Here is a 27,381-nt window from a genome sequence, read left to right as displayed (position 1 = left end):
CCTACAATGAATGCAGGGGAAAAAAAGTATTACAGGGTCTAGGTTTGTATAAATGGCTTCCTCACATTTGTTCCCTTCAAGTGAGAGGTTTTAAGCTTGTAGAACTGTCATCTGAATGTTCTTATTTCTGGCTCAAGCTCCGTGGCCAGAAATAATGCTTCTGTGGTGGTGAGCTATGACTGCTTTGTGAGACTAGAAACTCCAGTTGCTTTCCTTGAGCTATTGTGGCTCCTTGATGCTAGTAGGAAAGTCATTTAATTTGCTCCAAAAGCAAGCAGTTACAGCTCTGCATGGAGCAAACCTGTAACTCCCAATGCAGTTGGTCTTCTGTCTTAACTGCAATTTCAATTGTGATTAACCCAGCTTCCTTCTACTTTGATCTAAATGTGTCTTGTTCAGCCTTTCAATAAGTCTGATGCTTTTCTCTGTATAGTGATGCCATATACTGTGCTAAATGCTGTACAAAAACACTGTAAAAGATCTTTGTGGTCTCTACTGGTTGTGCTTTCTGGCTATAGTGAAGTTGCCTAAATGTTTGATGGGTTTTTTTCTTATGTATCCCAAAAGACTGAAATCTCCTTATTGGAGACAATTATTTTTCTAGCATGTTGAGCCATTGCACTGTGCTAGTAGTTCCTTCTTGTCTTTGAGTAGAATTGCCATGTCCTTCTGCTCAAAGGTAACTGCAAAGTGCACTTTTGGTCAAGCATGCAGTGGTTAAAATGATCATCATGGAGAACAATACCAATAAGGGATGGCTTATATGCCAAGTAGAGGAAAAACTACAGTAGGTTGGGAGCGGACCGTGTGTTTGTGACTCTTGCACCATCTGTGAATACCTTTTATGTTCACAGTCCTCAGATGAAGAAGTGATCCTCTGCACCCTTTGCAGGGGTATCCCTTGAGTTCTCTGCACGTCTATGAACTTCGTTTCTTTGAGCTGGTCCAGGCATTTCCATGGTTCAGTTAACCCTCCTGTCAACCTGAAGATTAGCAGTCTGCCTCTGCTGATGGGGTGGGAACGACCCTGTAATAAAGGCTATCTAGAAAGGCTTCCCGTCTACTCTTTTGTGGTGGTTCAATGCTGGGAGCAACAGCCTGTGGTGGTGGCAGGAGAGGGAGAGTTCTGTCATTGCTCTCAAGCCTGCTGCCTGGGCACTCCTGCCAGCTTATGCTTTTACCCTGTATCATTCTAACCTCTGCATGTTCTCTGGTAGATCACAGACTGGTGTCAGTGAACAGATGAACATCTGTAGAGCGCTGGCAGCCTGCAGCTTGCTTTGCTCTTCGCCGTTCTGAACTGCTTCCTTGTGCTCTGTGTTCACCACTCATTAACAGATGCGATTCCCGTCTTGAATATGAGCAATCCCTGAATTGCCTGGGAACTGATGAACAGTTATATTCGCTCAAACCTAATGGCTCTCCTTCTTTATTTCTGCCCCTCATGGCACAGCACCTCACTTGAACCTTCTAGTTACTCCTCTTCTCTCCAATTAAGGTGGCTTCCAAGAAGAAAGAACGCAAGCTTACATCTGATGATGACCTCTCTGAACAGGATGGAGACAACGGCAGGTTCTCTGATGATGAGGTCAGCTGTTCGCTGAACATCACAGATGAAATGAAGCGTATGTTTAATCAGCTGTGAGTATTGTGGACAACATGGGGAAAACTTATTCCGAAATGCAGACTTAATCCCAGAACTCGAGGACTGAGTTGTATATGCTTTCAGAAGTAGTATTTTTTTCCACTCAGTGCTCACTATGAGTTGAAACCGAGCTGCCAGGATGGTATATACTCGAAGGTTTTCTGGAAGTTCAAATAAAATTAACAGAAACTGATTTTTGTTCCTCCCTTAAATAAGGGGGGGACTATGGAGAATATAAAAATATAGTAGTAAAACTAGATGTTTATATGCTGTTCTAACACTAGCAAAAGAAGAAACATGCAAAAAAAAAGTATAAAACTTGAGTCTGTTCTGTATGTTTTGCTGGATATTAGATTTCTACAGTTCTGGAAAGAACCTTGCTGCTGCTTGGGCTGGATAGAATTTGGCAATGTCACTGAAAGCTCAGTTCAAAATGGATAGAAACTTCTGTAGTATTTTGCATGATTTTTCCGTTGAGCTATAGGCAAATGATAGTGGTGTATCTGTCCAGAAGATCAGTTGCAGCAGTGGACGACAGTTTATAGATTCCAAGAATGTTGGTGGTGTAAGCCTTGCGGCAAGCTCTGATCTCCTGAACTGGAAGAACTGCAATTTATTTTGCCTAAAGCTTTACCCCAAATTGGAGTGTTAGGAAGCTGTGGAAGCTGAGGAGAGACTCTTTACACCTTGGTGCTACACAAAGCAGTTCAGGAAGCCAGTTGGTGATGTGCCCTGCTGTTCTCTTCTCCTGTTCTAGAAATGATGGAGATGGCCACACCCTGGTGAGACTTCTGAGGGTCTCTGCCATTTTCTTTAGCCAGAGAAAAGCCCCAGCAAGTGCCGTAGGTCTGACTTTCCTAGCATTTGAATATGGGTGTTTTCTGCCAACTTCTGCAGTGACTGCAGAGGGAGGAATTCCCACTGCTTTCCCACAGTGTACGACAGTATTTAATGTGTAGGAGTATGCAAGAAATGCTCTAAGGAGCACTAGCTCCTCTTCTGTTGTCAGCTGTTGCCAAGAGTTCTGTTTTCAGGGTGTATGTCTCTTTCTTCCTGCCTGAATTTCACGTATAGGAGGGCATGGGTTTTGCAAAAGTTGTAGGTAACTCCTCTTGTTAGGACTCTTGTTTTAGACATTTTTAGGCCCTTATTAATATTCAGTGTAATAAATACAGATTTTTTTATTATTTTTTTTTTTTTACTTCTCCACTGCTAGAGTTCAGTGTGGCAGCAGGTAGCGTGGATTTTTTTTTAGGAAAGCAAAAGGCTAAAATTTAGCTACTAGGTTGGTAATGCATTTAGTTTTTAGTTTTGTTCTTAAACCTGTCCTGTGATACCCAGTTTTTATTGGTGCTGCTAATGAAATTCTTATCTCCTGGACCTATCTTATTTGGCACATAGTGCTGCAGGAACCTTGTTACACGCAGACTGGGTTGATCTAGAACAGTGTTCATGGCTTACTGAAGGTGGTACTTCCCTAAGGATGTCTGGGTTTGGGGGCTTTCTGAGGTAGAAGATAATATTTTACAAATAGCTGAATAGCTTATCTCATTAACAGAAACTGAAAGCAACTTGCATTTTATCTGTAATGAACTTAATCTTTAAGTGTCTAGTAGTAAAAAGTCAAAATGCAGTTGGCTTTGTACAGTGTGCACGTCTGAAGTAAGCAGCAGTCAGAACTGCGAGCCTTTGTGTTCTCTGATAGGGATAGCTCTTGCAAAAAGAAACCGATTTGAAGAAGTTGAATTGCAAAAGGCACAATCATGTATGTCCAAGTTTGTTGGGCTTTTTTAAATTATTTTTTAAAGTCATGCTGAGTATAGACAAATAGCCTGTGTCTTTTGCCAAGCTCTTCAGCCTCCTAAAGACAGTGTTAGGCTTGGCTTCCGGACTGAGATGTTATCTGCTTAAAAGGAAGTGAACTAAAGTAATAAAAATGCATCAGTCTGAAATTAGCAGACTGCTGCTGGGAGCAATTTCAAATTTTTGTCAGACCTCCTTAACAGGGACAAGAAGCAGCTACTAGTGTTTCGCTCTGCTGCTGTTCAAACCAAAAGGGACTCTAAGTGCCTTCTGAAACTTTCCTTTGTTGCACAACTGACCATACTAAAGGGGCTTGACCAAATAACAGTGTTAAAGGCCACTCTTACCACTGTTTGTTCTCAGTCTTAAGTGGCTGTAGTAGTATCTCTGTTGTTCAAGTCAACAATAAGTATTTATGCTCACCTGCACATCGTTTTGGGGTTCATTTTTTTTCACAGTTGTTACTTTCAAAAATGTTTTTAAGTGCTGCAGGGCAAATGTTGGTTGAACTTCAACATGAAAATCAGCAGGGAGTCTTCTGGTGGCTGTTTCTTGTAAAATTCCTCGAACTGTGTTTGGTCTCATTTTCCCATGTATAAAAAGAATAGTTTAAAACATTTTTGTGGTTTTGCAAACAGGGGAAACTAATGTGCAGCACCATCTGGAGGACAGAGCTAGGACTGTGTACTTGAACCAGGAATGCTAACAAGGATCTTTTATTCTGCTTTGGGGTGGCAAAGAGCCCAGGAGCGAGGGACTTGGACAGTGGTGAAGCCTGTTTGTAAAAACTGCGAGGATTTTCAGCTGCTGCATTGTCTCCTTCATTCGGTGCTCATAGCCCTTTTTTTCCTAGAAGATTAATTAAAGGACTGAGGGAGTGGGGCTGGAGTGGTTTTCACTAATGCTTTTTCTGTTATCTTAACAGTCGTGAGACATTTGATTTTGATGATGACTGTGATAGTTTAACATGGGAGGAGAATGAGGAAACGTTGCTTCTTTGGGAAGACTTCACAAACTGCAATCCTTCAATTGACCTCCAAGGAGAGGTGAGTTTATTTCCGTTATTTTCTTGAACTATTCTCTGCAGAAACCGTATCCCTCGGCTGCTCTTTTAGCCATTTGAGCCTTTGGATATTTGACTGGTGATCTAGTTTGCCATGCAAACTTGCTTTGATTTTAAAATCCTCTTAGTGCTTTCTCTCTATGGTTGCTTTTCAGTCTGTGCGATCAGTTTATTTGCCAAACTTCATTTCTTCTGCTCCTTCAAACTGAGTATTTAAAAGTACCAAGCCAGTGTCAAAAGATAGCTGTTACAGGAGCATCATGCAGTCTGTCACCCTAAGCAGTCGTTTATCTAAAGCCCTATATCTTCCACACAGCATCTCACTTTCTCTGTAGATTATCATTCACACTTTAATTGTCAAAATAGTACACATAGTGGGGGGGATGGTATTGCAGTTATTCTAGTGGGGAGGAAAAACTCTGTATGGTCTGTGGAAGATGTTAAAGTATGTATACCCCATCACAAACAAAGAAGCTGTGATTGCAGGACTGCATAAGGCCCCAGGGATCTTCTGGACCCATGAATCTTGTGCTTCCATCTTCCCAGTCAATAGGAATCTCCTGGCATTGGTGGATAATAAGCAGCTTGCTTTTAATCCTTAAGATCCCACAGAAAGTAAGCTAATGGCTGCATGCTGCCTCATTTAGTGACTCCTGAGCCTTTTTAAACAGGCCTAAAGAGAGATTGAAATGGCAAGGTCTGGCTTTGAGCGGGTAGTCTTAAATGTGAGGCTATTATTTCGTTACTGAGTAGCACGACAGCAGTAGGTAAGAAATAATCCTGCCTTCTTCCATCATTGCTGTAGTGTAAAGATGCTGAGGCAGCAGTCTCCTGAATATTGTCTTGTGTTGACTGCCAGGGGTGTGTTAATTTACATCTTCCCATTTGTGTATCATCTGGCGTACTCTGAAACTGCAGAGATTACTCAGAAGTGCTAGGACTGCAGAAGGCAGCGTACTTAGCTACATGTCGTCTTTTGAGCAGGGAGAGTGGCAGAGTGATAATGTGTAACCATGTGCTGGAATTAGTGACAGATTTATTTGCATATACCCATGTGTGCATGTATAAGCACAGCTATCAGAGGAATATTGCCGAACTCAGACCTTCCGTGCGAAAACTCTAAAGGTTTTAAGAAGCTTAAATCCTTCTAAATGAAAATTATACAAGGAAAGGGTAGATTTGTCTTGTAGATGGAGATTCAGAATAAAGACTGCTCCGTCTGTGCCTGGTCTTTAACATAGTGCTTTACATGCCTGAATCTTCCTTCTACTGGCTTTATTCCTTTCAAGTTCTTACGCGGTGCCCTAGCCACCTTCTTTTATGACCTTCCTCCTTAAAGCGCTTGTGCATATAAAAGGATAAGTGGAATGATTCTTGTAACTAATAGGCTGGTTAGTCTGACGTTGAATACCAGGTATGGTCCTGATAAAGCTGCCACAGATGTGGCCAAAGGATGGAAACATAATTAATGCTTATCAGTGCAGTTGCATTAAATTGATGATAATTTTTTTCTGGAAAAGGGAGGTAGGTAATAACATGAAAGAGAACAATGACATTGTTTTAGTCTCTTTGTGACAGCATGAAATAGTGCTATATCTTTTGTAGCCCAGACTGTACTGTCAATCCAAAGCGATGATACAGGGGCTGTTGTCTGGCAGGATGTTTCCTGTGGGACAGCATGTGTTCTTACGTGTGATATTTTCATCGGTAGTGTGCTGGAGTGAGCTTGCTTTATCTAGCAGTTAAGTGAAAAATTTCAGTAGGAAACAATGCATGCAGAGCATACATATGAGGTAATGGAGACTGAATGGACTTGAGAGTAATAATATGTAATTGGAGAATGAGAATTCCAGTGCAAAGCTGTAAGTAGTGGGGTGGTCAGTGCAAGGAAAAATTTAGTTTCATGGCTGGAGAGCGATTACAATCTAAATGTGATCAGACTGCAAAAGGTTCAGGAAAATCCATGGTTTTGCTTCTTTGGTATGTATCAGGTATCTGTGTTGAATTGCTAGAGCCTTGGTCTGTAGGTTCCTTGATCAGAGACTTTATCTTTGTGTGTACAAAGCCATGGTCATGGTACAAAAATGTGTTTCCTGGTATGCTAGTTTTAAGCAGCAGAATATTTGTTGCCTGTGTAAAAATGTATTAAAAAAAACCACCAAACTTTGTGTGAAAGAGCATAACAGCCTGCATTTCTAAGTGAGGTTAAATAAGAAAATCTTCAGTCTGCTACTGAATTCCTTGTTAGTTTCTTGCTAGTTCTATGTGTCCTCCTTTCCCCTGCAGGAAGAAAACCTGGGAAACTTGATCCATGAAACAGAGTCTTTCTTTAAAACGAGAGACAAGGAATACCAAGAAACAATAGGGCAAATAGAGGTAAGGAAGTGGTTCATGGCAATATGAATTGTTTCTACTGGATGAAAACGTGCAGAGTGTTCTGGTCCGGTATACCCACAGAGGAAAGATGGAATGTCTATATGTCTAAGAATGTAAAGGCGTTTTCCTTTGACATACCCTTGGGATATTTTCTAAATACCATTCTCTATACAGCATTATTATTGAGTAAGCATAAATCTGTAGCTGGTGGAGAGAGAACCTTCAGAACAAAGAGAATAAAAATGCACTATTATTATTTTTCTCCTATTTGTCTTGCATGTCCACTGTCACACTGGGAAATGCTTTACAAGACATGGTGTCAGAGGTTGCCAGACACAACAGCTGTAGCTTCTCAAAATCTTTGCCCTGCCTAGAATGTGCTTTCATTAATTACTGCATGTTGACAAACAAGATGCCAAGCAGCAGAAAAAAACTCCAGGGCTGTTTAAAAACAGCATTGAGCTCTGATTAAAATACACTTTGTAAGCTGATGAATACGTTGGCAGTGTACAACACTGAGGTTAAACATACATCATGTGGGTGTTTTGGCTTGGCTCTGGGCAGCTTTACCATCCCCACCAGTATGTAAAATTGAGTGAAGCTGGGAGAAGCTGCTAGCAACTCACCTTAGGCTGATTATTTTCACTTATTTCTTACAGCTGGAATTGGCCACAGCCAAGAGTGACATGAATCGCCACCTTCATGAATATATGGAAATGTGTAGTATGAAAAGGGGCCTGGATGTACAAATGGAAACTTGTCGTAGGCTTATCAAAGGCTCAGCTGACAGGTAATAAGATATTACCATTCTGCCTGGGGTGCTTCAGGAATTTATTTTGCTCTTGTTTCCTGCCAAGTTGTTTTAAAGGCAATAGTATCATTTTGTCCTAAAGCTTTGTCCTTCAGATAATCTTGTTTTGTTCAGGGTCAGCTACGGGTCTTAAAAAGGAACCCTGTAGCAGTGTATGGGTTCTTACACACAGTAAGGCTTTTAAGGAGTCAACACCTATTGGTAAAATCAGGTATCTCTACCTTGGACGGACATTTAGTCTTAATGTCATAGATCTAGGACTCTTAAACCAAAGCCCAAATTAAATCTTGACTGTGGACTTATATGAAGAACTTGGTTTTTAATCTTTTCATGTGTTAAGAACCCTGTACTATGAGGATTTTTTCTTATCTCTTGCTTGCCCCCAGTACACATCCTGGCTTAAAAGAACAAGATGATAAACTTTCTTTGTGTTTTCAAGACTGTATGTGTTATGGATGATGAGAGTCTCTGTAGGATATTCACTGGACTTAGTTTCCATTTCCCCATCTGTAAACCTAGGGCAGCCTTTATGTCTGTGTAGGAGATGACAGGGGTGGGGTGGCAGCATACGGAATGCTTAAGTCTGCTACTGATATTTACTTTAAACTCAAAGTTTAATGTTAATAAAGGATATTGTAACTTGTTTTGGGAAGTGAAAGTGACAATTTTCTTTAAATGTTCCTTTTTTTTTTTCCTTCTGTCAATGATATTTAAGTTTTTTGTCTAAACCTTTCTCTGAATTTTTCTACAGAAATTCTCCATCTCCCAGCTCTGTAGCCAGCAGTGACTCAGGAAACACAGATGAAATTCAGGACGAGTTGGACAGAGAGACGGATGTGGAGCCCATGGTCAGCTGATACGTAGTTGGTGCATTCCAGTGAAAGGGAAGATACAAGAAAAGATTAAAAACCGATACACTGATGGGGGGAAAAAAAAAGACTTGTAAGCCCTTGCACAGGGTTTCTAAGGACTCATTCCTACACGCATCCCCACCCCACCCAAGGATTGGTGCTGTAAATTTCTATTGTTATACAAATCATAAATGCAGAGTCCTGTAAGAAAACATGGTGTTTTAATTGTGCCTTTGCCCCAAGCTGAGCCACTTTGAGCTCCAGTGGAATATTAATAGCAGGTGTTTTTATAAAAAATATTATTTAAAAAAATCTGGTAGCAGCAGAGAATGGTGCTGCAAAGGCTCTGGGTATTTCAGTATGCTGATGGTTTTATTGAACTGCTGCACTGATTGGCAAAAGGAATGCTGGCAAACGAGAAGCAAACCCAAGACAATTATGGTACAATTACCAATGACTGGCACAAAACAGAATGCCTCCAAATTGAACTGTAAACCTTTAAAAATAATAGCGGGTTTAGAGACAGCTTTTAGGATTAAGCAGTTATACAATATTAAAAGGAATTTCTTCATTCCATCTTTCTGGGTGAAGGAGCCTTTGAGATTTGTACAAGCTTTCTGCTAGACTCCAGAATCTGAAGAAGCGGGTCTCAGCTCGGTGGCAAAGCAGGTGGACAAAGGAGGGTTCAGTGGGGTGGGACTATCACTGATAAACTACTATGCAAAAAAAAAAAAAAAAAAAAAAAGCTCGCCTTATTTATGGAATGTTTGGTCCCTGCTGGGCTACAGTTATCTCTTGGGGAAAGGAAAGCTAAAAACACATTTGCACATGTTAGTTATCTGTAGAGCTTCTTTTGAGGAGGAATGTTGTATTACAATGCCTTTGTTTCCAGTGATTGGATTAAGAGGGGAATCAGCCCTTCCGTTCCCATGTTGGTTTGTGTTTTCTTTTTTCAGTTTTTTTTTTTTTTTTTTAAACGTAGTGTTTGCAGATTTTACTTTGCTGACAGGGAGATAACTCCATTTTATGCTGCTTTCATGATGTTTAGAGTGGGATAGTTGAAGCATCAGGATAAACTGACATGCGGTGGTATAGATGTAGGCTTGAGACATGACATTGGGAGAGTTCCAGACCACTGTTCTTCGGAAAAGCTGAACATTGGAAAATACTGTAATCCTTTTTTAGGGTCCAGTAAAATGAATCCCAAACTACTGCTGCCCTAGAATTAGGGAAGAACAGCCATGTGCTTTCTCTGTGAGAAAGTGAGAAGACCTAGGCTTTGTCAATCTTTCTGTATTTTTACACTGAGAAAGCAGCATCAAAAGTCAGATCACTTGGTGGTGTTTGAGGAAACTCTGGCATCATCAAGCTGTTCATGGTTATTAATGGGAATTGTAGCACCTCAGCCAGGTAAAAACAGGGTATAAACCTCAGCCAATAATTTTTTGTTTGTTTTTTAGACCAAGACTGAAAGTGTAGTTAATACTGCCTAAAGGTAACTGTGTAGTTAACTAGCAGTTGCAAGACTTGGAGTAAACACCAAATGTATTCTTTTTCCTGCCAGGAAGCTTAGAATCTGCTATGTAGGAGCAGTGCTAGGACTGGACAGGGAAATACCCCATTTAAGCACCCTCTCAGTGTTATGTAAAGGTAAGCTGGCCAATTTTTTTAGCTTCCTGAGTATTGTTTCCAAGCCTCCCTTATGTATTGATCTGAAATCAGCAGGGTTGCATTGTAAGCATACAGCCAGTATAGATCAGCGGTGCTCTCTTCCAAAAAGAGCCCAAGTGTCTCGGCAAATGGCGTGTTCCTGGGCAGAAATGCCTCTCTGTCTTGCGCAGCTATACAGAGGGGCAGGACCTCGGAGGGTTTCTGCTCACGCTGTAACTGTGGGTACAGTAATGCCTTCTCCATTTGAGTTTCCTGTGTTGCTGCCTGGAGTTTCATCGCTGTTCAGATCCATCTCCTGCTTGGACACAATGGTGCTTTTAGGCCACGTGAATCAAATGGGCTCCCTGTGTTTTTCAGTGTGGGGAGCAGTACTGGGATGATCCATCTGGATCCACAGTGTGGAGGCCATGATCGACAATTGATGGCTTCTGTCCAAGAAAATAGATCCAAGGATATGCTTGGGGTTTCTTTACTGATTGCAATACTCAGTGCAGTTATTCATAGAGTAGCTAACAACTTCTTGGTTCCTGTGGTGTGGGTTAGGGGCTTTTTCAAAGCCTGTTTCATCATATAAATGTAGATAACTTTTCTCTGGAAAAGAAACCTTATTCCAAAGTGCTCATTCCTATTATTTCTTAGGTGGCCAAAGTAGTAAATGTCGTGTTCGCTAGGGCTGCAAGTTGGGGTGGGTGGGTGGGGGCAAGAGATGTGATATTTTTTTGAGGGGGCTGGGACTGCATGTTTTCAATAAAGTACTCTTAAGGTTTTCAAGCCTGTATGAACTTCAGCTGCTAATACATAGTTTCTCACGGGGCTGAGAAACCATCTGCCAAAGCTGAATGTCTGTAATGCTTTAGTGACTTCGGTGGAGGCATTGTTAAGCAATCTACTTGCACAGTGAATCAGCCTTGTCGGAGGCTGTTGTTCAGCTCTCCTCAATTATGAAATGCTTTTTGGTACTGGAGAAACTGAGCAATTTTAATGGCCATCCAGCTTAGCTGCTGTTTGGTTTTTTGTGTTTGTTTTGTTTTTTGGTTTGGTTTTTTTTCTTTAAAACTCAGTGTCCTAGTAGGAAAAAGGCTGAGTGTTTTTGAAACTAGTAGCTGGTATGCTGAGGGTAGGAAAGAATATCCTCAGTTTGACACTGAGAGCCAAGGGAAGAAGCAGAAATTCAGCTGTTGAAACAAGCTAGCTGTAACCTACAGTTTATCTTGTAGCCATAATTATGAGAAGCATCTGTAATAGGGTTGCATTTGTTGGTGAGTGTAAGGGATGTGGGTCTATAGTAGAGGGTATAGAAATAACGTGTACGATGGTGATGTGTATGACGGTAAATTACCACTGTTGTTGGTGTCTGTTTCTTATAATCATATGTAATCCATTCTTAAGGAAGAAAAGGTGTTTTCATACTTGGGATTGGGGTTTTATTTTCATTTAGGCTGTATAGGACTTGGTGGATCAACCTTTTGGGAGTTATGAGGGTTGGTCCTTGATAGTTTCCCTAAGGAGGTCTTTGGTTTAGTTTCAAGCGATGCTGCTGATTTAGCTGACAGTGGTCCTGTTCTGTTTGCGTATAACCACTCTGTAGAAACCAGATCAAAAGCTCGCCAGAAAAAAATCGTGAAAATGCTGGAAATGATTTTGATGACCTCTTTCTTTTTCCTTTGTAAAGCTGTAAATACTTTATTTTTGTTTTCTATTCTTAATGCGGTGTCATATTGACACTTTTTTAGACTTACAATCAGAAAATCCTCCTCATTGTTTCTCATTTTTTAAAAGGGGATTTCAAGGAAGCAAATTTTTTTGCTTGTTAGCGGTGTAATAATATATCAAATTCCTAAAATGGGTTTGTACAAAAAGTGTTTTCAGTAAACAAATGGCAGTTGCTTTTGTGGATGCATGTTGTTCAAAAATGTCCAAAGAATAATGTGGTACAAACATTTTTTCAAAGACTTAGTAATTATAATATTAGTTCACACAATGAAAAAACAAAATTCTTTAAAAAAAAAAAAAAATTGTCGGGGGGGAATGTAATGAAACTCATCTAAGCTAAATGTGTAATCTATTTATAAGAAACACAGTATATATTCTATTTTTATTAGAGGTTTTTAAAGTGCAAACAGAATTCTGTTGGCAAATGCAATTATTCCCTTGTAAAGTATCTTCTGCTCTGATGAGACTCCAAATTCTCAAACAGTTTCAAGCGACAACACAGAAACAACCTCACAGGTATGGCTGTGAAGCACTTGCCCATCACTTCCTCGGAGCAAGAGGGGGAGGGAAAAAAAAACAGGTTAACAGCTTTTCTCCAACTGCAGAATTATTGCTGTTTCCCCTGGTGTTTTTTTTCTTTCCCTGATTGCGAGGCATTCTGCTGGAGACGGTAAGAACCTCCGTTTGCTCCCCTTAATACTGGGGGTGATTGCAGCACAGTAGTTTTAAAATCTGCCCCAGAGTGGGGTTTGTGTTCTACCTGGTTGGAAGATAAATTGTGTTTGTCTACACAGGTATAAATTGGAATTAACTTGATGAAACAAAATAATCAGAATCGTGCCTGAATATAGATCTAAAGCTGCTTCTAATTATGAGGTTGTGGTTTTTTTGCTTAAGCATTCCTGCCAGCAAAAATACAAGTTGGGTCATCAGTCCGAGGCTGGCTGAGGAAAAGCCACGGCGATCAGTGGGTGCTCATAGCCTTGCCACAGCGCTGCAGTCTCTCTAAAGCATCTATTTCCTTATGTTTCCCTTGGCTCTAGAAAAAAATGGAAGAATGTTTGTGTTGGAGCGTGTGAGGAAGAGAATTGCAATACTGGGAAGTCTCTTGATTGTGTTTCGCGTTTGAGAGTGCTTCATTTTAGAGCTGAACGTTTAAAGCACGATTTATCACAGCAAAATTAAGAAATGATAGTGCTTCCATGGTGTAATAATACCCTGATGAGGATTTTCCACATTTTGCTTCAGGACTTTGGGTTTTTTATTCTTTTGCACTGCTCCAGGACTTGGTTGCAGGGGAACACGCAGGCTTTAAAAATCTCTGCCTTCAGTGTTAAGTCACCCAAATGCTTGATTTTAAGCTTTTAGTAGAATGTAACTTCTGTCAGTTTTGAGTTTTAAATGCGAAAAGAAATTGCCAATCATGGCAACACATACTATCCTGGTGTTAATAATGCTGGGTTTAGAGGTGAACTAGAAACACTACCTGCCAAATTCTTAATTCAGTCCCTTGCTAACCCGTTTCTGGAGAGGGGAGCATGGAAGGCTTGAACATGAGTCTTTGGCAGAGTAGTGAAGAAACACTTGATTATTTCTTTTTGTCTGTTTTTGTGTGTAGTTCAGTGTCTTAAGACCCTTCCGCATTTGCGGGAGCCTTTCAAAGCTTCTCTTTTGAAGAAGCAACAAATTGTGTTTAAGAAGTGGGTATTCAATGCTTCTAGAAATCATGATTCCCTCCTAATTTGAGGCACTCCAACAGTGAAGCACTTTTGTAAGCAAAGGTGGTGCTCATAGGTCTGGCTGGCTCTGTCTTTGGAGGAAATAATGATGTTAATGCTTAAAAACCCTGGGGTGGCTTCAAACCTGTGTCATTTCCATGGCAGAACGCCCCAGTACCACTGTGCCACCAATGCCTGTGGTTTGTGGGCTGCCTGAACTGACGGTCCCTGTGCAGATTTCATCTGAAATCCTAAAATTTCTTTTTTCTTATTAGAGAGGGTTGAGGATGATTAAAAGCTTGGTCACTAGACGCACTTCTTGTGTAACGTGGTTTCACCAAAAGAGACACACAAGTCAGTCCTTAAAACACCTTACCTGCGGCTAAAGTGTATGTAGCTAAGTTCTGCCAAAAATGATTATTTATTATTTAAGTGTTTAAGTGGAGGGTATTGATGACTCTTTCCCCATGCTGTGTCACTTCTTGTCAGTTCCTCTTAGGTCATATAAGAATTTCTTTTATACACATTAAAACAGACTACTGATCAGTGTGGAAATGAACCTGTTTACTGTACTGTTGTAAATATCGTGCTTTATATTCTGTATATTAGCTTCTTTTAAAGAAAAAGACTGAACTGATGATGCTATTTGATCTCTGGTGAGGAAAGGACAAAGGATGAACCAGCTCCCAAGCTTGCTCCGGCGTCGAGATGTAAATCGATTTCCTCTGTGGCTGGAAGTCTGTCCTGGGAATTTGCAAGCAGGCCAAATGGTACGCGCACTTACTGGCGGTGGATTTCGGACCATCAAAGGCTTCAGAAATCTTAATCCACTTCAGCAGGGGCACCGAGAAACGCCCGCAGCGAGAGCCAGAAGCATTCGCACTCCTCTGAGTTCCACCGGATTATCTCCGTTTTCCTTTTTTAGTGCCAAAAACGACCCCACTGACCCCTTCCAGGTCTGCTCTCCAGCTCCCCGTACACTGCTCTGGTCTCCCGTCCTGCGTCCGTCCGTCTGTCTGTCCGTCCTCAGCCGTGCCGCCCCTCCGGAGCGGGGGTTCATCCTTCGGCGTTCGACCCGTCGGTCGTGTACCCCACGGGCTTCCCTGCGCCGAGGGGGAGTGCGGGAGCTTGTCGATGAAAACGGGTCACAGTCGTTCTCTGGTTACAAGGAAAAAAACAAACCTATAAAATAAATACCAAACTCCTGGTTAATGTCTCTGTGTGTTAATTCTGGGGTTGGAAAATACCTTTTGGGGAAAAAGCTGCTTTTTGGGATGTGAGGCAGGGGGACACAAACACACCTGGTGATGTGGGGTCCCCAAATACTCCAAAGCTCCCCTAAGAATTAGGATCTTTCAGCTGCCCCTGTTGAAGTGCTGCTCCCCTTTCTGCACATAAAAATACCCTGTGCTCCCACCCAGGCCCCATTTTGGGTTAAAATCCCCCTTTTTTTAATTAGCTGTCAGCTGCTCCAGCTCCCTGTTCTCTCTCTCCTCACACAGGTCCGCTCCCGCAGGCGCCGCACAGGCACAGCCACTTCCTTCTGCTTTGAGGTTTTTTGTTGGTTTGTTGGTTTTTTTCTTTCTTTCTTTTTAAATTTCTTTCAATTATTTTTAGCTCGTGCCAGCGCTCCGCCCCCCCCCCCCCCCACGTGCCGCGGCGCGCGGCCGCCCCGTCGGCCGGGCTCAACCACCGCCGCAGGGGTGTGTGTGGGGGGGGGGGGGGTGGAAGAGGACGACGACACCACCTTCCCGCCCCACGGGGGGTGGGGAGGGACACGCCCCACGCACAGAGAGCGCGCGGCTGTGGGGCCGCTCTGCCAGCAACCCCCTTCCCTCCCCCACCCCCTTTTTTTTAATATTTAATTTTATGGGTTTGTCTTAGCCGCCTCCCCCCCCCCCCCTTTCCCCCAGGTGGTGGTTCGGGCGCGGCCGTGGGCCGGGGAAGGCGGCGGGGCCGGGATGTGGCGGGCGCTGCGTGGGCTGCGGGGCGGCGGGTGAGTGCCGGGGGGTCCCCCCCCCTCCCCTCCCCTCCCCTTCCCACCCCCCGCTCCCCCTTCCCTGTGGGAGGGGGCAAAGGAGCAGCCAACCCCCCCCCCCCCCGCCACCCCCCTCCTTGCAGCACTTCCACGCGTGGCGGGGCGTTGCGGGCGGAAGACCCGCCGGCTCCCCTTGGCCGTGCGTTGCCTTTAGGCCCCTTTTGCCGGCCCGGCCTGACCTCGCTTCTCGCTGGGCACCTTCCCCGCTGCCGAGCCCCCGCGTTTCCCTCCCCGTCTTTGCACTTTTTTCCCTCTTTTTTGCCCCCTTTTTCGCTGAGGGGGCAATTTAATACCAAAGCCGGGTTGGGAAACTGCTGGCCCCGAGCTGCCAAGGTCCAGTCGCTCGCTGGAGCGGGCAGAGCGTGCCAGTGCCAACCCGGCTTTTGCCCCCGCGCCCTGGACTTTGCCAGGAGCTGGCGGCGCGTTGGGGCGTTGGAGCAAACGGGATCGATTCGGAGCTTGCCCTGCGCCTCGTCCCTTGGGAATTCCTCTTCCTGCACCTTTTGCGTAGCGAGGAGAAGGGATAGTTGGCCGGGGGCTACGATGTCCAGGCTCGGTTCCCAGCTCCGGCGTCGTTATCCGGCGGGACGGAGCGCGGGCGTGATAACGCGGTGCGGTGCCTGGGCGCGCGCGGCCGGTTTGGCCAAGGGAACGCGTTGAGCAGTAAAACACGCGTTACTGGGAGGCGAGGGTGTGGAGGGAAGGAGGACGCCGGGGGGAATTTCAGCGTCTGTCTTGCTCCTCTCACAGGCGGAGATGGCAGCACCGCTCGGCCATCGAGGTGACCAACGAGCCGATCCTCGAGTTTAAACCAGGGAGCCCCGAGCGAGCAGCGCTTCAGAAGGTAACCGCCGCAGGGGATCAGCCTTTTTTTGGGGGGGGGTCTTTAAGGTCCTGGTTTCTGCTTCTGGTGCTGCACAGCAGCCCCAGGCTCTTTCCCCGGGTGGGGGGAAGCCCCGTCCTGCCCAGCGCCCGCTCCTTCCCTTTGGGGACAGTTGGGAGTTGTCACTCCTGTCCCCATCCCTCCAGCCTGCGGGCACCCCATACCCAGGGGACGGAAGGAGGCCTGTCCCCGGGTTTCCCTTTGCTCGTGGGGCTGGGGGCGAGGATGGATGGAGCGGGGGGGGGCAGCTGGTGGAGGTCTGCGTGCGCAAGTCCCACCGCGGTGCTCTCCTCCTCTCGCTTAGGCACTTGCTGACCTGAAGGACAAGACGGAATCCATCCCGTGTGTGATCGGAGGAGAGGAGGTGTGGACGTCGACGGTGCGGTACCAGCTGTCGGTGAGTTTGGGGAAAATTCTTATTTACCAAGTGAGAACAGAGCAGGAGCATGTGCCTGGCAGGAGGGAGAGCTGTTGGACTGATAACTACGGAGGCTTTTCTTCTCTTTTCAGCCATTTAATCATGCGCACAAGGTGGCCAAGTACTGCTATGCCAACAAGGTGAGTGCACCTCATTGCCCTCCCTCTTCCTTTCATTTTTTAAGAGGTGGGGGGAGCGACAGCACTTCGTCTGGGTTTAGCAAGCCTTATCTCGCAGTGGGGTTACGAGGCTTGCGGTGTGATGCGCTTTGAGATTGCCGGTGAGAAGTCTGGATGAAACGCTAATTGCTGCTCACATTGTGAGCAAGGAAGCTCCACTGGCAGGTGCTGGCTTTCCAGTTCCCAGGGATCCTGGAACAAACTGGTACCAGGAGCTGCAAATTTGGGGTTGTGATGGGAAGGTGGCTGCTGTGGTAGTGCCTGGGGGTGGATGGCCTCTCACTTTCCCCTCTGACCTGATGACGGAGAGATGGTGAGTTCCTCCTTGCTGCCTTTCCCCTTTTCTTCTGCAGGAGCTCATTAACAAAGCCATTAACGCTGCCTTGGCAGCGAGGAAGGAATGGGACCTGAAACCGGTCCAGGACCGAGCCCAGATCTTCCTGAAGGCAGCTGACATGCTGAGCGGCCCGAGGCGAGCAGAAGTGCTGGCCAAAACCATGATCGGGCAGGTAAGGGGGGATACGGGATTGACCTGGTGGATAGCTGGGGCGAATGGGAGGGAATGTGGGGAGCCGGGGAAGCAGGGCAGGAGGATCTGCCAAGGTATTTTTTGGCAGTGGGAATGTCCATAGTGTTAGAAGTGCCAGTGCTGTGAGGGGTTACAGACTGATCCTTGCCTCTTTGCTGAGAAGGAAGGGAGCTGTAGCTGGGAGTCAAGCGTCATGGGAACAGGATCAACTGGTGTGGTGGGCTGCGATTATCAGGGTTTCCCTTGCAAAACACCCCAGCAGCCCTGGCTTTCCCAGGGGAGGCACTAAAGGGTGGTGGGGGAACATGGGTGGATGTGGTGTCTCCTGGCACAGGGCACGGGCTGCATTTGCCTCTGCTTGGTGCGAAGGAGATGTTGCAGGATGGGGACCTGCAAGAAGCCGCATCTTTCGGAAGCGAGCACGTGGTCTGCATGAGAGAGGCAACCCACAAACCACATCCGGATGCACTGTGCCGCACCGCTGCGGCTCACGGCTGCTGCATTCCTCCCCACGCCCTCCCCTTCGGTACTTTTATTTGATGCGACCTCTCCCGGCAGGGTAAAACAGTCATCCAGGCGGAAATCGATGCTGCTGCAGAGCTGATAGACTTCTTCCGATTCAATGCCAAGTATGCCCTGGAGCTGGAGAACAGCCAGCCCATCAGCGTGGACGTCAGCACCAACAGCATGGTCTACCGGGGGCTGGAGGTGAGGAGAAGGGCTGGGGCTTTCCCTCTGCTTCTGGAGCTCCCTTTTTTGCCCTAAGCTGCGGTGTGACACCATGGTGAGAGGAGTCACCGTGCTCCCACCAGTCCCTTTCCTCTCCCACCCGCAGGGTTTCGTGGCAGCCGTCTCTCCCTTCAACTTCACGGCAATCGGTGGCAACCTGGCAGGGGCTCCGGCATTGATGGTGAGTGTTGTGGTGGGGTTTAAGGAGAGCCAGGGGTGGAGAGAACAGTCTGGAGAAAGGCTGGGAGGGAGGGGGACCTAGTCTCTCTGAGGCTGAATTTGGCCTCCCTGGTTCTCTGGTGCTGTTCAATAGGATACACCTGGGGTCCTGCGTCTGTTGGTCCCCTTGAATTCAATCAGCTGTCTTGCAATTAGACTCAGATGTCTTTAATTACAAGAAGGCATTCTAGTGGCTGGAGTTTAGACCTGGCCACTAATGGACAAGGTGTGATGGGGGAAGTGTTGGAAAAGGAAAAACTGCCCAAACCTGCTCTTCTGGGGTTTTTATTCTGAAGCAAGGTGTCTTTTCACTTCTAGGCTGGGTTTTAGATTGAGAGGAGGTCAGGGTACTGCAGGAGGGAGGGACATGAGAAATATGGGGCGGGGGGGTTATGGGGGGGTGTTGGGTATTTTCTTGTGTGGTGCTTGCTCTGTGAACGGGGCTTCAGGGTGCTGTTGCGATATGAAAGTGTAATCAGTTTGTAAGTGCTCAGGTTCCTCTTGGGTGACGTTTGTTGGGTACAGCAGGTGTGTTAGGGCGAAGGTGGGAGAGAGCGGGTTGTGGCTCTGGCATTTAGCACTGAACTGGGAGACAGGAGATGGTCCAAAAAGTCAAAGTATTGGTAAACAGCATTTCTGTACGTGTCCTATCCCAATGTGCCTGTCGAGCGTGGGGACCTCCTGCTTTTGCAGGGTGGGTTTTGGGGAGAGACTGTATTAACCTGATGAATTTGAGCTAGGATTAATTAATTTATTGTTGCACTGGAAAAAAAACCCACAAAATTGTCCTAAGCTCTTTACTAATTAGGCTCAGATTTCATCCTGGCACCAAAGATGGTCCCTCCAGCAGTAGTGTCCTTTGTAGGAAGTGGAAGAGGCTGCGATAAGGGAGAACACCAAGCTTTTAATTTGGGGACATCACATTTTAAAGTCATATTCAAGGTGAAGCATTTGAACCTCTCACTTTTGTAGGGGAGAAGGAGGGAAGAGCATGAAGCTAACATGGAGCTGGGAAGTTTTTTGGGGGAGGGAGATGCATTCCTCCCACCCTGGGATTCGAGGAAGGTCCTCAGCTTTGGGGCATTTGGTGGTAAGCTCATCCCAGAGCAGATGAACCTTGCTGGGATGGAATAAGCCTGTGCTGGCAGGTCTGGGTGAACTGTTTTGGGCGTCCTGCAGTACATCTGCCTCTCCTTCCTTGAGTGTGACGATAAATTCCCACCGGGCTGCTGCAGGGTGATGAAATCCCCCTGCTCACCCCAGGCCTGGGGCAAAAAGGAGCAGGACATCAGCGGGTGACTTGACAAGCTCAGGGGCAGGTGGTACCTGGAATTAAATTTAGGAGAAAATGGTGCTTAATAAGTGGGTATTAAGTAGAGCCCCAGTGTTTTAGTCACCACAGTGCGCTTCCCAGGGGATTAAATATTGCTCTTGCCTAAATAGCTGGAGAGATCAATGTGGTTAATGCCATTGCAGCGTCGGGAGCGGAATTTCTTGGGACCGGAGCAGTTGCCGCACCGCACTGGTATCCAGGCTGCAGGGCATCCAGTCTCCAACAGTGGCCCGAGTTAGATTTGAGAGTTGCTTGGAGATTTTTTGCAGAGTGTGTTTCAGTTTTCTCACCGTTTGGAGTGGAAGGATTAGGGGGGGGCGGGGAGGAGCTTTGACTGCACCATGAGTCCCTGCAAAGCAAGTGCTTGGTTGAGACCGAGTCCGAAAATCCCCCTCCTGCTGCCCTGGGGCTGTGACCCTGTTGCACGGTCACGTGCGGTGGGAGCCAAGCAGTGTGACGGTGGCGCAGGGGAGGTCACGGAGCCGAAGGGAGGACGGTGGCGTGGAGCCAAAGGGGTGGGGTGCCGCCACCGGCGTTTTAGTGCTGTGTTTTCCAGCTGATTGTGTTGCTTGCTTGTGCACGATTAATCTGGGCGTGAGGTTTTATTTCAGTGCTTTGGCTGGCCGGTGAGTGACAGCGCTTGTAGTGTTGTAAGCTTATTTCTTAACGGCGCCGTCCCATCTCCCGAGACATAAAACAGGTCTGCGTTTGTGACTCCTCTTTAGGGAAGACAAAACTGTGCGTCCCCGGCAAGGGAGGGTGTGAAAGGCTGGCACAGCAGCCTGGTGGTGTGAAAGGGGAGGATTTTTGTGCCTTCGGCTGACCAGGGCTATCGCGGGCCATTTTCAAAACCAATGCTTTGGGCACCCAAAGGTGCCACTGCTCCCCTACCACCTGCTGTGGGCTGCGGGACAGGCTTTTGCCAGAGCATTTAAGAATTGCTTACCTGCGTTGGGGCTGAAGCCTTTCCTCGCGTGCTGACTTTCTCCTCTCCCCCAGGGAAACGTGGTGCTGTGGAAGCCCAGTGACACTGCCCTGCTCTCCAGCTACGCTGTCTACAAGATCCTCCTTGAAGCCGGGCTCCCTCCGAACGTCGTGCAGTTCGTGCCGGCGGATGGGCCCGTGTTTGGAGACACCGTCACGAGCTCCGAGCACTTCTGCGGGCTCAATTTCACCGGCAGCGTGCCGTACGTTGGGGAGGGGAGCGGCAGCGGGGAGAGGGGTGAGGAGCCGCTGGCTGAGATGATGCTGGGTGCTCGTCTGCTGGTCCTTTGAACATGTAGGACAGCGTTGAGTAGGGTAGCAGGCTGACAATGGGCCCTCCTTACACAACATATTTAAAGTACGGTTTTAAAACTGATTAAAAAAAGTGTTTAACCAGGTTTTCTAGCTACAGGGAGTGCGTTTAATAGCAGGGAGTTTCTGTTACTAAACTCAAGGCACAGAGAATAGACAAACTTGCATGTGACACTGCCCTGTCTCCCAGAGATGCTGTGATTTGGCTTGACAAACTGCACTGTGCTGGCAGAGCGATGCCAGCTCCACATAGATTTGCAAACCTGCGCTCTGCCCATGCGTCGGAGTGTGTTAGCGACGCTGAGGGCCCCGGCAGCCCGTAACGGGCTATTAAACCTGGGGACCCTGCTCCACCGGTGAAGGACATGGTCTGATGAGCACCGTGCTTTAAAGGTGGGAAGCTCATAAATTAGTATTAGCGGCTGTGCCTCCTGGTGGGAGGTTATTAGCATTTTTATTGTTTTGCAGCCAAGGGGTTTGTCACAGTAAGGACCGAAAGGAAGGGGGGAAAGGGGAAGAACAGAAACTTCTGCTGGGTGCTCGCTCCTGTGGTCTTCCCTGTGACGCTGCAACAGTTTCTTATTTTTAAAACTAGGGGGTTGTTGTGTAGTGCCATGGCTTTGAGACCAAGGGTCTCGTTGTCAGCCAGCATCTCCTCTTCTGTTTGCAGGGCATCCCTTCTTTTGGGGATGGATGCAGGGGTTTGCTGGGGTCCCCTTCAGCAGGGCGCGTCACCCACATGTGCCTTTTCCAAGTGCCACCCCTGTGCAAAGGCAAGAGTGCACTAACCGGCTCCTCCATTCTCTTCCAGGACTTTCAAGCGGCTCTGGAAGCAGGTTTCCGAAAACCTGGATCGCTACCGCAATTTCCCACGCCTGGCTGGAGGTAACTGCCACTTCTTACACCTTTTTTTTGGGGGGGTGTAGGAAGGCCATGCGGGGGTGGGGGTTCAGTTTCTTCCCCTGCTCAGGGAGAAACTGAAGCGATGGTCAGGATTCCTCTCCTTGTGAGCAGAGAGCAAATGACACAGTAAATTGCATCCTGTCCACCCTCTCTGGCAGAAGCGTAAAGCTTGTTCGTTTGGGTGCGCTGGGTGTTTAGAGGAGCTTACAGCACCGGCTCACACCGGCACGGAGTGGTGGGCTTTTACAGTAGGGAGATGGCACTTGGGCGGCAGACAGTGGCTCTCTGGGGTTGCAGAACCTCCGTGCTAAGTTTGGGAACTTGGGTCGGTCTCTTTTCCATCAGTTTTGTAAGCCTGTTCCAGCTCTGGTGTTGCGCTCCCTGGGATTGTGGCACTGTCCCTGTTCCCCGAGGAACCGTGGACCAGGCAGGGCGAGAGCTGGCCGAGCCCCTTGCAAGGGACGTGGCTGTGGCTCGTGCTTTTCAGAGCCAGCGCAGCCCTGACAACTCCTTTCTTGCCCCTTTTCCTCCCTTCTCCGGCACCAGAGTGCGGCGGCAAGAACTTCCACCTTGTGCACAGCTCGGCCGATGTGGCCAGCGTGGTGAACGGGACCCTGCGCTCGGCCTTTGAGTACGGCGGCCAAAAATGCTCGGCTTGCTCCCGCCTCTACGCCCCGGACTCGCTGTGGCCCCAGATCAAAGAGAAACTGCTGGAGGAGCACGGGAAGATCAAAGTGGGAGACGTGAGCGGAGCTGCCGGGCTGCTGAAGGGCTTTGCGGCTCAGCGGGTGGTTGATGGGATTAGAGACTGCGGTAACTGGCTACTAATTCCTATTGAACCGAGCTTTTTATCCACTGGTTCTCCCCACCACCGCCCCTCCATGCCCCCCCCCCCTTCATCTTTTTTTAGTGATTAGAAATTAACTTGTAGCCAGCGTCTGCAGGAAGGATTGTGTAAGTCGCTGAATACTGCAGACTAATTGAAAAGGGGTAGCTTGCGCCCTCAAACAGAGGTGTGTTTGGAGTGGGGAAATGTTATTTGGGGAATTTCAGCTCCTCCTAATTTCAGAGTTAGCTTTTTGGCATAGTATGTACTTACATTGCCTCCTTTCTGGCTTCCTGCAGCCCGCCCAGGACTTTGGGACGTTTTTCTCCGCAGTGATTGATGACAAGGTGAGCTCACCTCTCATGTTTCTACCAGTGCAAGAAGGTAACACCACCAGGCTTTCATTAAGCGTTAGGTTAAACGGGTTTTATTGCTTACAGCAAAGTATGAACATCAGTGATTAGTCAGAGCTGATTATCATCAGCCCTCTTTTGCTCCCTCCTGGAGTAGTGCATGCCTTAGTCACTGTGCCTCTTGAAAAGTGGGTTATTTTGCTGAGAAACTATCATCTCAGACGTAAGGTTCAGAGTGTCCAGGTCTGTTTTTCCAGCTCTCGCCTCTCCTCCCGAGTGCTCTTCCAGCTAAGAGCAGTGTAGCCCTGAAAGGGATTGCCCAAATCTCCTTTTAGACCCCCAAACCCACACTCTTTTTTTATTATTTTTTTTCCCCTCAGTCTTTTGCACGGATAAAGAAATGGATCGAGCACGCCAAGAAGTCGTCCAGCCTCACCATCCTGGCAGGAGGCGGCTGCGATGACAGCGTTGGATACTTCATTGAGCCGTGCATCGTGGAGAGCAAAGACCCACAGGACCCCATCATGAAAGAGGTGAGAGCAGTTTGCAGGGAGGGGGCAGGAAAGGTGCAAAAGGGGCCGCAGGTCCCATCCGGAGGTGTCCGCTGGGCACACAGAGAGGAGTCGTACAGCAAGTTGGTGCGGGGATGTTGTTCTTTGTCACTTTTTTGGCTAATCGGGTACTGAAGCACCCACAGCTTATTTTTGGAGGCGGTCCCCACTGAGTGCTTGATTATTTTGCTGTACAGGAAATTTTTGGCCCGATCCTCACGGTGTACGTCTACCCGGAGAAGCGGTACAAGGAGGTCCTGGAGCTGATCGACACCACAACGCCCTATGGCCTCACGGGGGCAGTCTTCGCCCAGGAGAAGTAAGTGCCAAAATCCGTGCTGCCTTGCCGCATCCCGACACAGCAAAGATGCTTTTCCCCCTTCTGGGGTGAGCTATCGAGGTTGCTTCTCTCCAGCGCCCTGCGCTGCACGGTGAGGAGGAGAGAAAGCATTTCCTGCAAAGCTTACGCTGCTTTTAGCCTCCTCCTGCTGAGGAGGGAAGGGGATGCCGCTAAAGTGATTTTTCAGCCCAAAAATGCTTTTTTGGTGAGAAACTAGCCCAAAGGCAGTGGTTGGAGCACATGGGAGGAGGGCTAAGCTCACAGAGGGACCCTCCTTAAGTTATAATTACCTTCATTTTATAACCATAAAAACTTAAAAAGAGAAACAAACTAAAAACAAAACTGGGATAATTTGAGTTCTAAGTATGCACGACCCATTTCAGTGTGTGTTAAATAATGTGCGGTCCTGGAAATGCGTGCAAAGAAATGCAAATGCTCTTTTTGCGCAGTTTTAATTGCTATAGAAAGGTAGAGGCCTCTGCATAAATTTTTGCTGTTGTCGTGGTCACAGCTGTTTCTGTCCATCCTTAGGAGAATCATCGATGAAGCCAGGAACCTTCTGCGCAACGCAGCCGGCAATTTCTACATCAATGACAAGTCGACAGGCGCTGTTGTGGCTCAACAGCCCTTTGGAGGCTCCCGCATCTCAGGTGAGATGAAAAACTCCTGCCTGGAGACAACACTTACCTACACGGCCGCACACTGAGCCACATCCCTCTCCCAGCAAGTCCCCCGTCCTCAATCTCGTGGTCACCGGCACTTTCTTTCCTTCTGAAACAGGCACCAACGACAAACCTGGTGGCCCCCACTACATCCTGCGCTGGACATCTCCCCAGGCCATCAAAGAAACACACGTGCCCCTGACAGACTGGCGCTATGCCTACATGCAGTGATGCCTTCTCCCTGGCCCCGCACCGGTACTACTGATCCGCTCCTCAACGCACAGAGTGGCTTCGCAGCTACAACCTTCAAATAAAGCACTTAAATCTACTGATCTCTAACCCAACGAGCTTAGGTTTTTATTTTTAAAGAAAAAATTCTATTATTAAATTGTTAACTCAAAACAGAAGAAGTCTTTGTGGTTTCCTTTGTCATATAAGCATGCTTAGTTAATTAATTAAGGGGTGGCTGGACATGTGGAGGTGCAGAAGCATACCTGGACCCTGGGTTCCCTTTTCCTTCCATTTTGTCCATCCAGCACAGTTCGTTCTCAACGCAGCTGAGAATGCTGGAATTAAAGCAGGAGATGAGCATTAAGAGGCTGGCCCTGTCCCAGGCACTTGGGAAAAGCTCTGTCCTTCTCCATCCCCAAGGCCTCCTTTATCCCAGCAGAGCCTGAGCTGTACCAGCAGAAATCCCTGAAGTTAAGGGCTGCCTGTACCAGTCTTCCCGGGAGGTGTGGGAAGCCTGGCTCATTTTAAACCAGAGATAATGTGGTGGGAGCCCTGATCTCTGTTTTCTCCCCATTCCTGAGCAAGAGCAAAGTCTCCAACATACCCAAATGTTTTTGATGTAGGAAGAGAGCTTGGCAGAAGGCACATCGTGCCAGGAGAGGGCAGCTGTGAGCATGGTGCTGCTTAGAAATAATTTTAAGTAACTTATTTCACCCCTCAGAAGCCAACGGCCAGGGTTACCTGCCTGTTACCTTGCAAACAGTCTCAGTGTGTGCTCAGACATTGAGCAGATGAAGCAGCAACACCCCACTTAGTCCCTTCGTTTCATTACCGGTAGTGAGGCCAGGCTACCTCCGGTGCTTCCCGGTGCTGGTTATTGGCTGCTTCCACTGCTCCAATCCCTGCCTGTCCACTGGAAGGAAGCAGAAAGATCTTAAAAGAAGGTGTTTCAATAACAGGAACGTTCCTGCACAAGCTGCTTAGGTGGATGCAGCATCCCTCACCACCCCTAGAAGGAATTTAAGTATTAGCGGGAGGTGCTGAGACACCAGCTGGAGGTCTGCAATAATTAGAGCAAGATGCATTTCCCAGCCTGCTGTGCTCTGTTCAGGGCCCCACTCCCGTCCTGGCGAGCTGCTCTCTGACACGGGCCCATCGCCGAGGCTCTGCAAGCTGCCGAGTTAAGAAGTTAAATTAGTTCTGACCTTTGTGGTCCCCGGTTGCTGTGACCTGCGCAGGCTCTGCCTCACCACCAGCAAGGTCTCACCGGATGGGTCCTGCAATGCAAACAGGAAAAGGGATCTTAGACACAAAGTCTTGCATCCTTCCAGGATAACTTCTAAATTAGAAATGTATACATTTGTGACACCTACAATTAATAACTCTTCAATTATCAGGATTTGCAGATAGAGTGGATAACCCTGTTAAGGCTGTTGTAATAAGCATTAAGTATTGATCTTGTCCCCGTCTGGGCTGGTATTTAGCATGCAGGTCATGAACAAGTTGCATTAATACCTGTGAATCCTGGTTTAACTGAGAAAATTTGCAATAAAACAAATTACAAAAAACTTTGTGTTCTTTTACGAATTATTTCTTTAAATTGTTGCCAAACAGAGAGCTAGATCGAGCATTCATTCAATACCTTTAGTGCATGCAACATGCTAAGAAAAGATGGGAACAATAAGGCACTGCCCGAAACTGCTGCTTCTGCCTCGGAACAGGCTGTTGCTGTTTGTCCTAGCAGCTCTCTGCAGTTTTGGGACCTGAGTGCAGGTACTCTCCTTCACGCTGCTGCACCCACCGCCAACCAACCCATGTCCATATCGATTATTTCTTAGAAAAACACCTCTCTGCTCTCATCTTTAGCAGAGAAGCCAGGGCACGCAGGCTGCCACAGCTCTGCCTTTGCACACGATCTCACACTGCAGAGGATCCCCCAAATCAGCCTTTTGGCTGCCCTTCTCACCACGCACTCATCCCAGAGAGGGGGAAAAAAACCCCCAAAATAAAAGTGACCCAGTTTTGTATTTTCTGCTAAACCCAAGACATTCCCCTTGCATGAGGATGAGAGAGGCAGGAATGATCGAGTAGGTGCCTAATTCAATACCATCCAGGTTACTACAAAGCATCCTCGTGCTGCGTACTGGGAGGGCATGAAGGAGCCCAGTTCAACTCCAAAAAACCCCCCAATCCCACAGCAGGAAGGAAAGGACCAGGACCCACCCCGACTTTGGGGATAG

General features: G+C 47.1%; 2 protein-coding genes across 4 annotated transcripts in view; both read left to right on the top strand.

The window, feature by feature from the left end:
• The window catches only part of IFFO2 (intermediate filament family orphan 2), a 43,773-nt gene extending 28,910 nt beyond the window's left edge, over window positions 1–14,863 (top strand). For both annotated transcript variants that reach the window (XM_069782373.1, XM_069782372.1), the window contains 5 exons: window positions 1,499–1,641; window positions 4,374–4,494; window positions 6,798–6,887; window positions 7,547–7,677; window positions 8,450–14,863. In XM_069782373.1, coding sequence (XP_069638474.1) covers window positions 1,499–1,641; window positions 4,374–4,494; window positions 6,798–6,887; window positions 7,547–7,677; window positions 8,450–8,555 — 591 coding nt within the window. In that variant the 3' untranslated portion in view covers window positions 8,556–14,863. The remainder of the gene's footprint in view (window positions 1–1,498; window positions 1,642–4,373; window positions 4,495–6,797; window positions 6,888–7,546; window positions 7,678–8,449) is intronic.
• A 652-nt stretch (window positions 14,864–15,515) lies between these two features.
• ALDH4A1 (aldehyde dehydrogenase 4 family member A1) lies at window positions 15,516–25,320 on the top strand. Of its 2 annotated transcripts, none has more exons than XM_069782371.1 (15): window positions 15,516–15,647; window positions 16,440–16,533; window positions 16,877–16,969; window positions 17,083–17,130; window positions 17,523–17,678; window positions 18,257–18,406; window positions 18,534–18,608; window positions 20,979–21,166; window positions 22,087–22,160; window positions 22,725–22,921; window positions 23,304–23,351; window positions 23,738–23,890; window positions 24,106–24,227; window positions 24,780–24,898; window positions 25,029–25,320. In XM_069782371.1, exons 1-15 carry the CDS (start codon window positions 15,613–15,615, stop codon window positions 25,139–25,141), a joined length of 1,665 nt encoding a protein of 554 aa, XP_069638472.1. In that variant the 5' UTR covers window positions 15,516–15,612; the 3' UTR covers window positions 25,142–25,320. The 2 variants fall into 2 exon arrangements, with proteins under 2 accessions (XP_069638472.1, XP_069638471.1); XM_069782370.1 differs by lacking the exon at window positions 15,516–15,647 and adding an exon at window positions 16,218–16,300.
• The last annotated feature ends 2,061 nt before the right edge of the window (window positions 25,321–27,381 follow it).

This window comes from Haliaeetus albicilla, chromosome 4 (assembly GCF_947461875.1).
Source record: "Haliaeetus albicilla chromosome 4, bHalAlb1.1, whole genome shotgun sequence".
In the NCBI taxonomy this organism is placed as follows: Eukaryota; Metazoa; Chordata; class Aves; order Accipitriformes; family Accipitridae; genus Haliaeetus; species Haliaeetus albicilla.
This window is presented reverse-complemented; position numbering and strand designations above follow the sequence as displayed.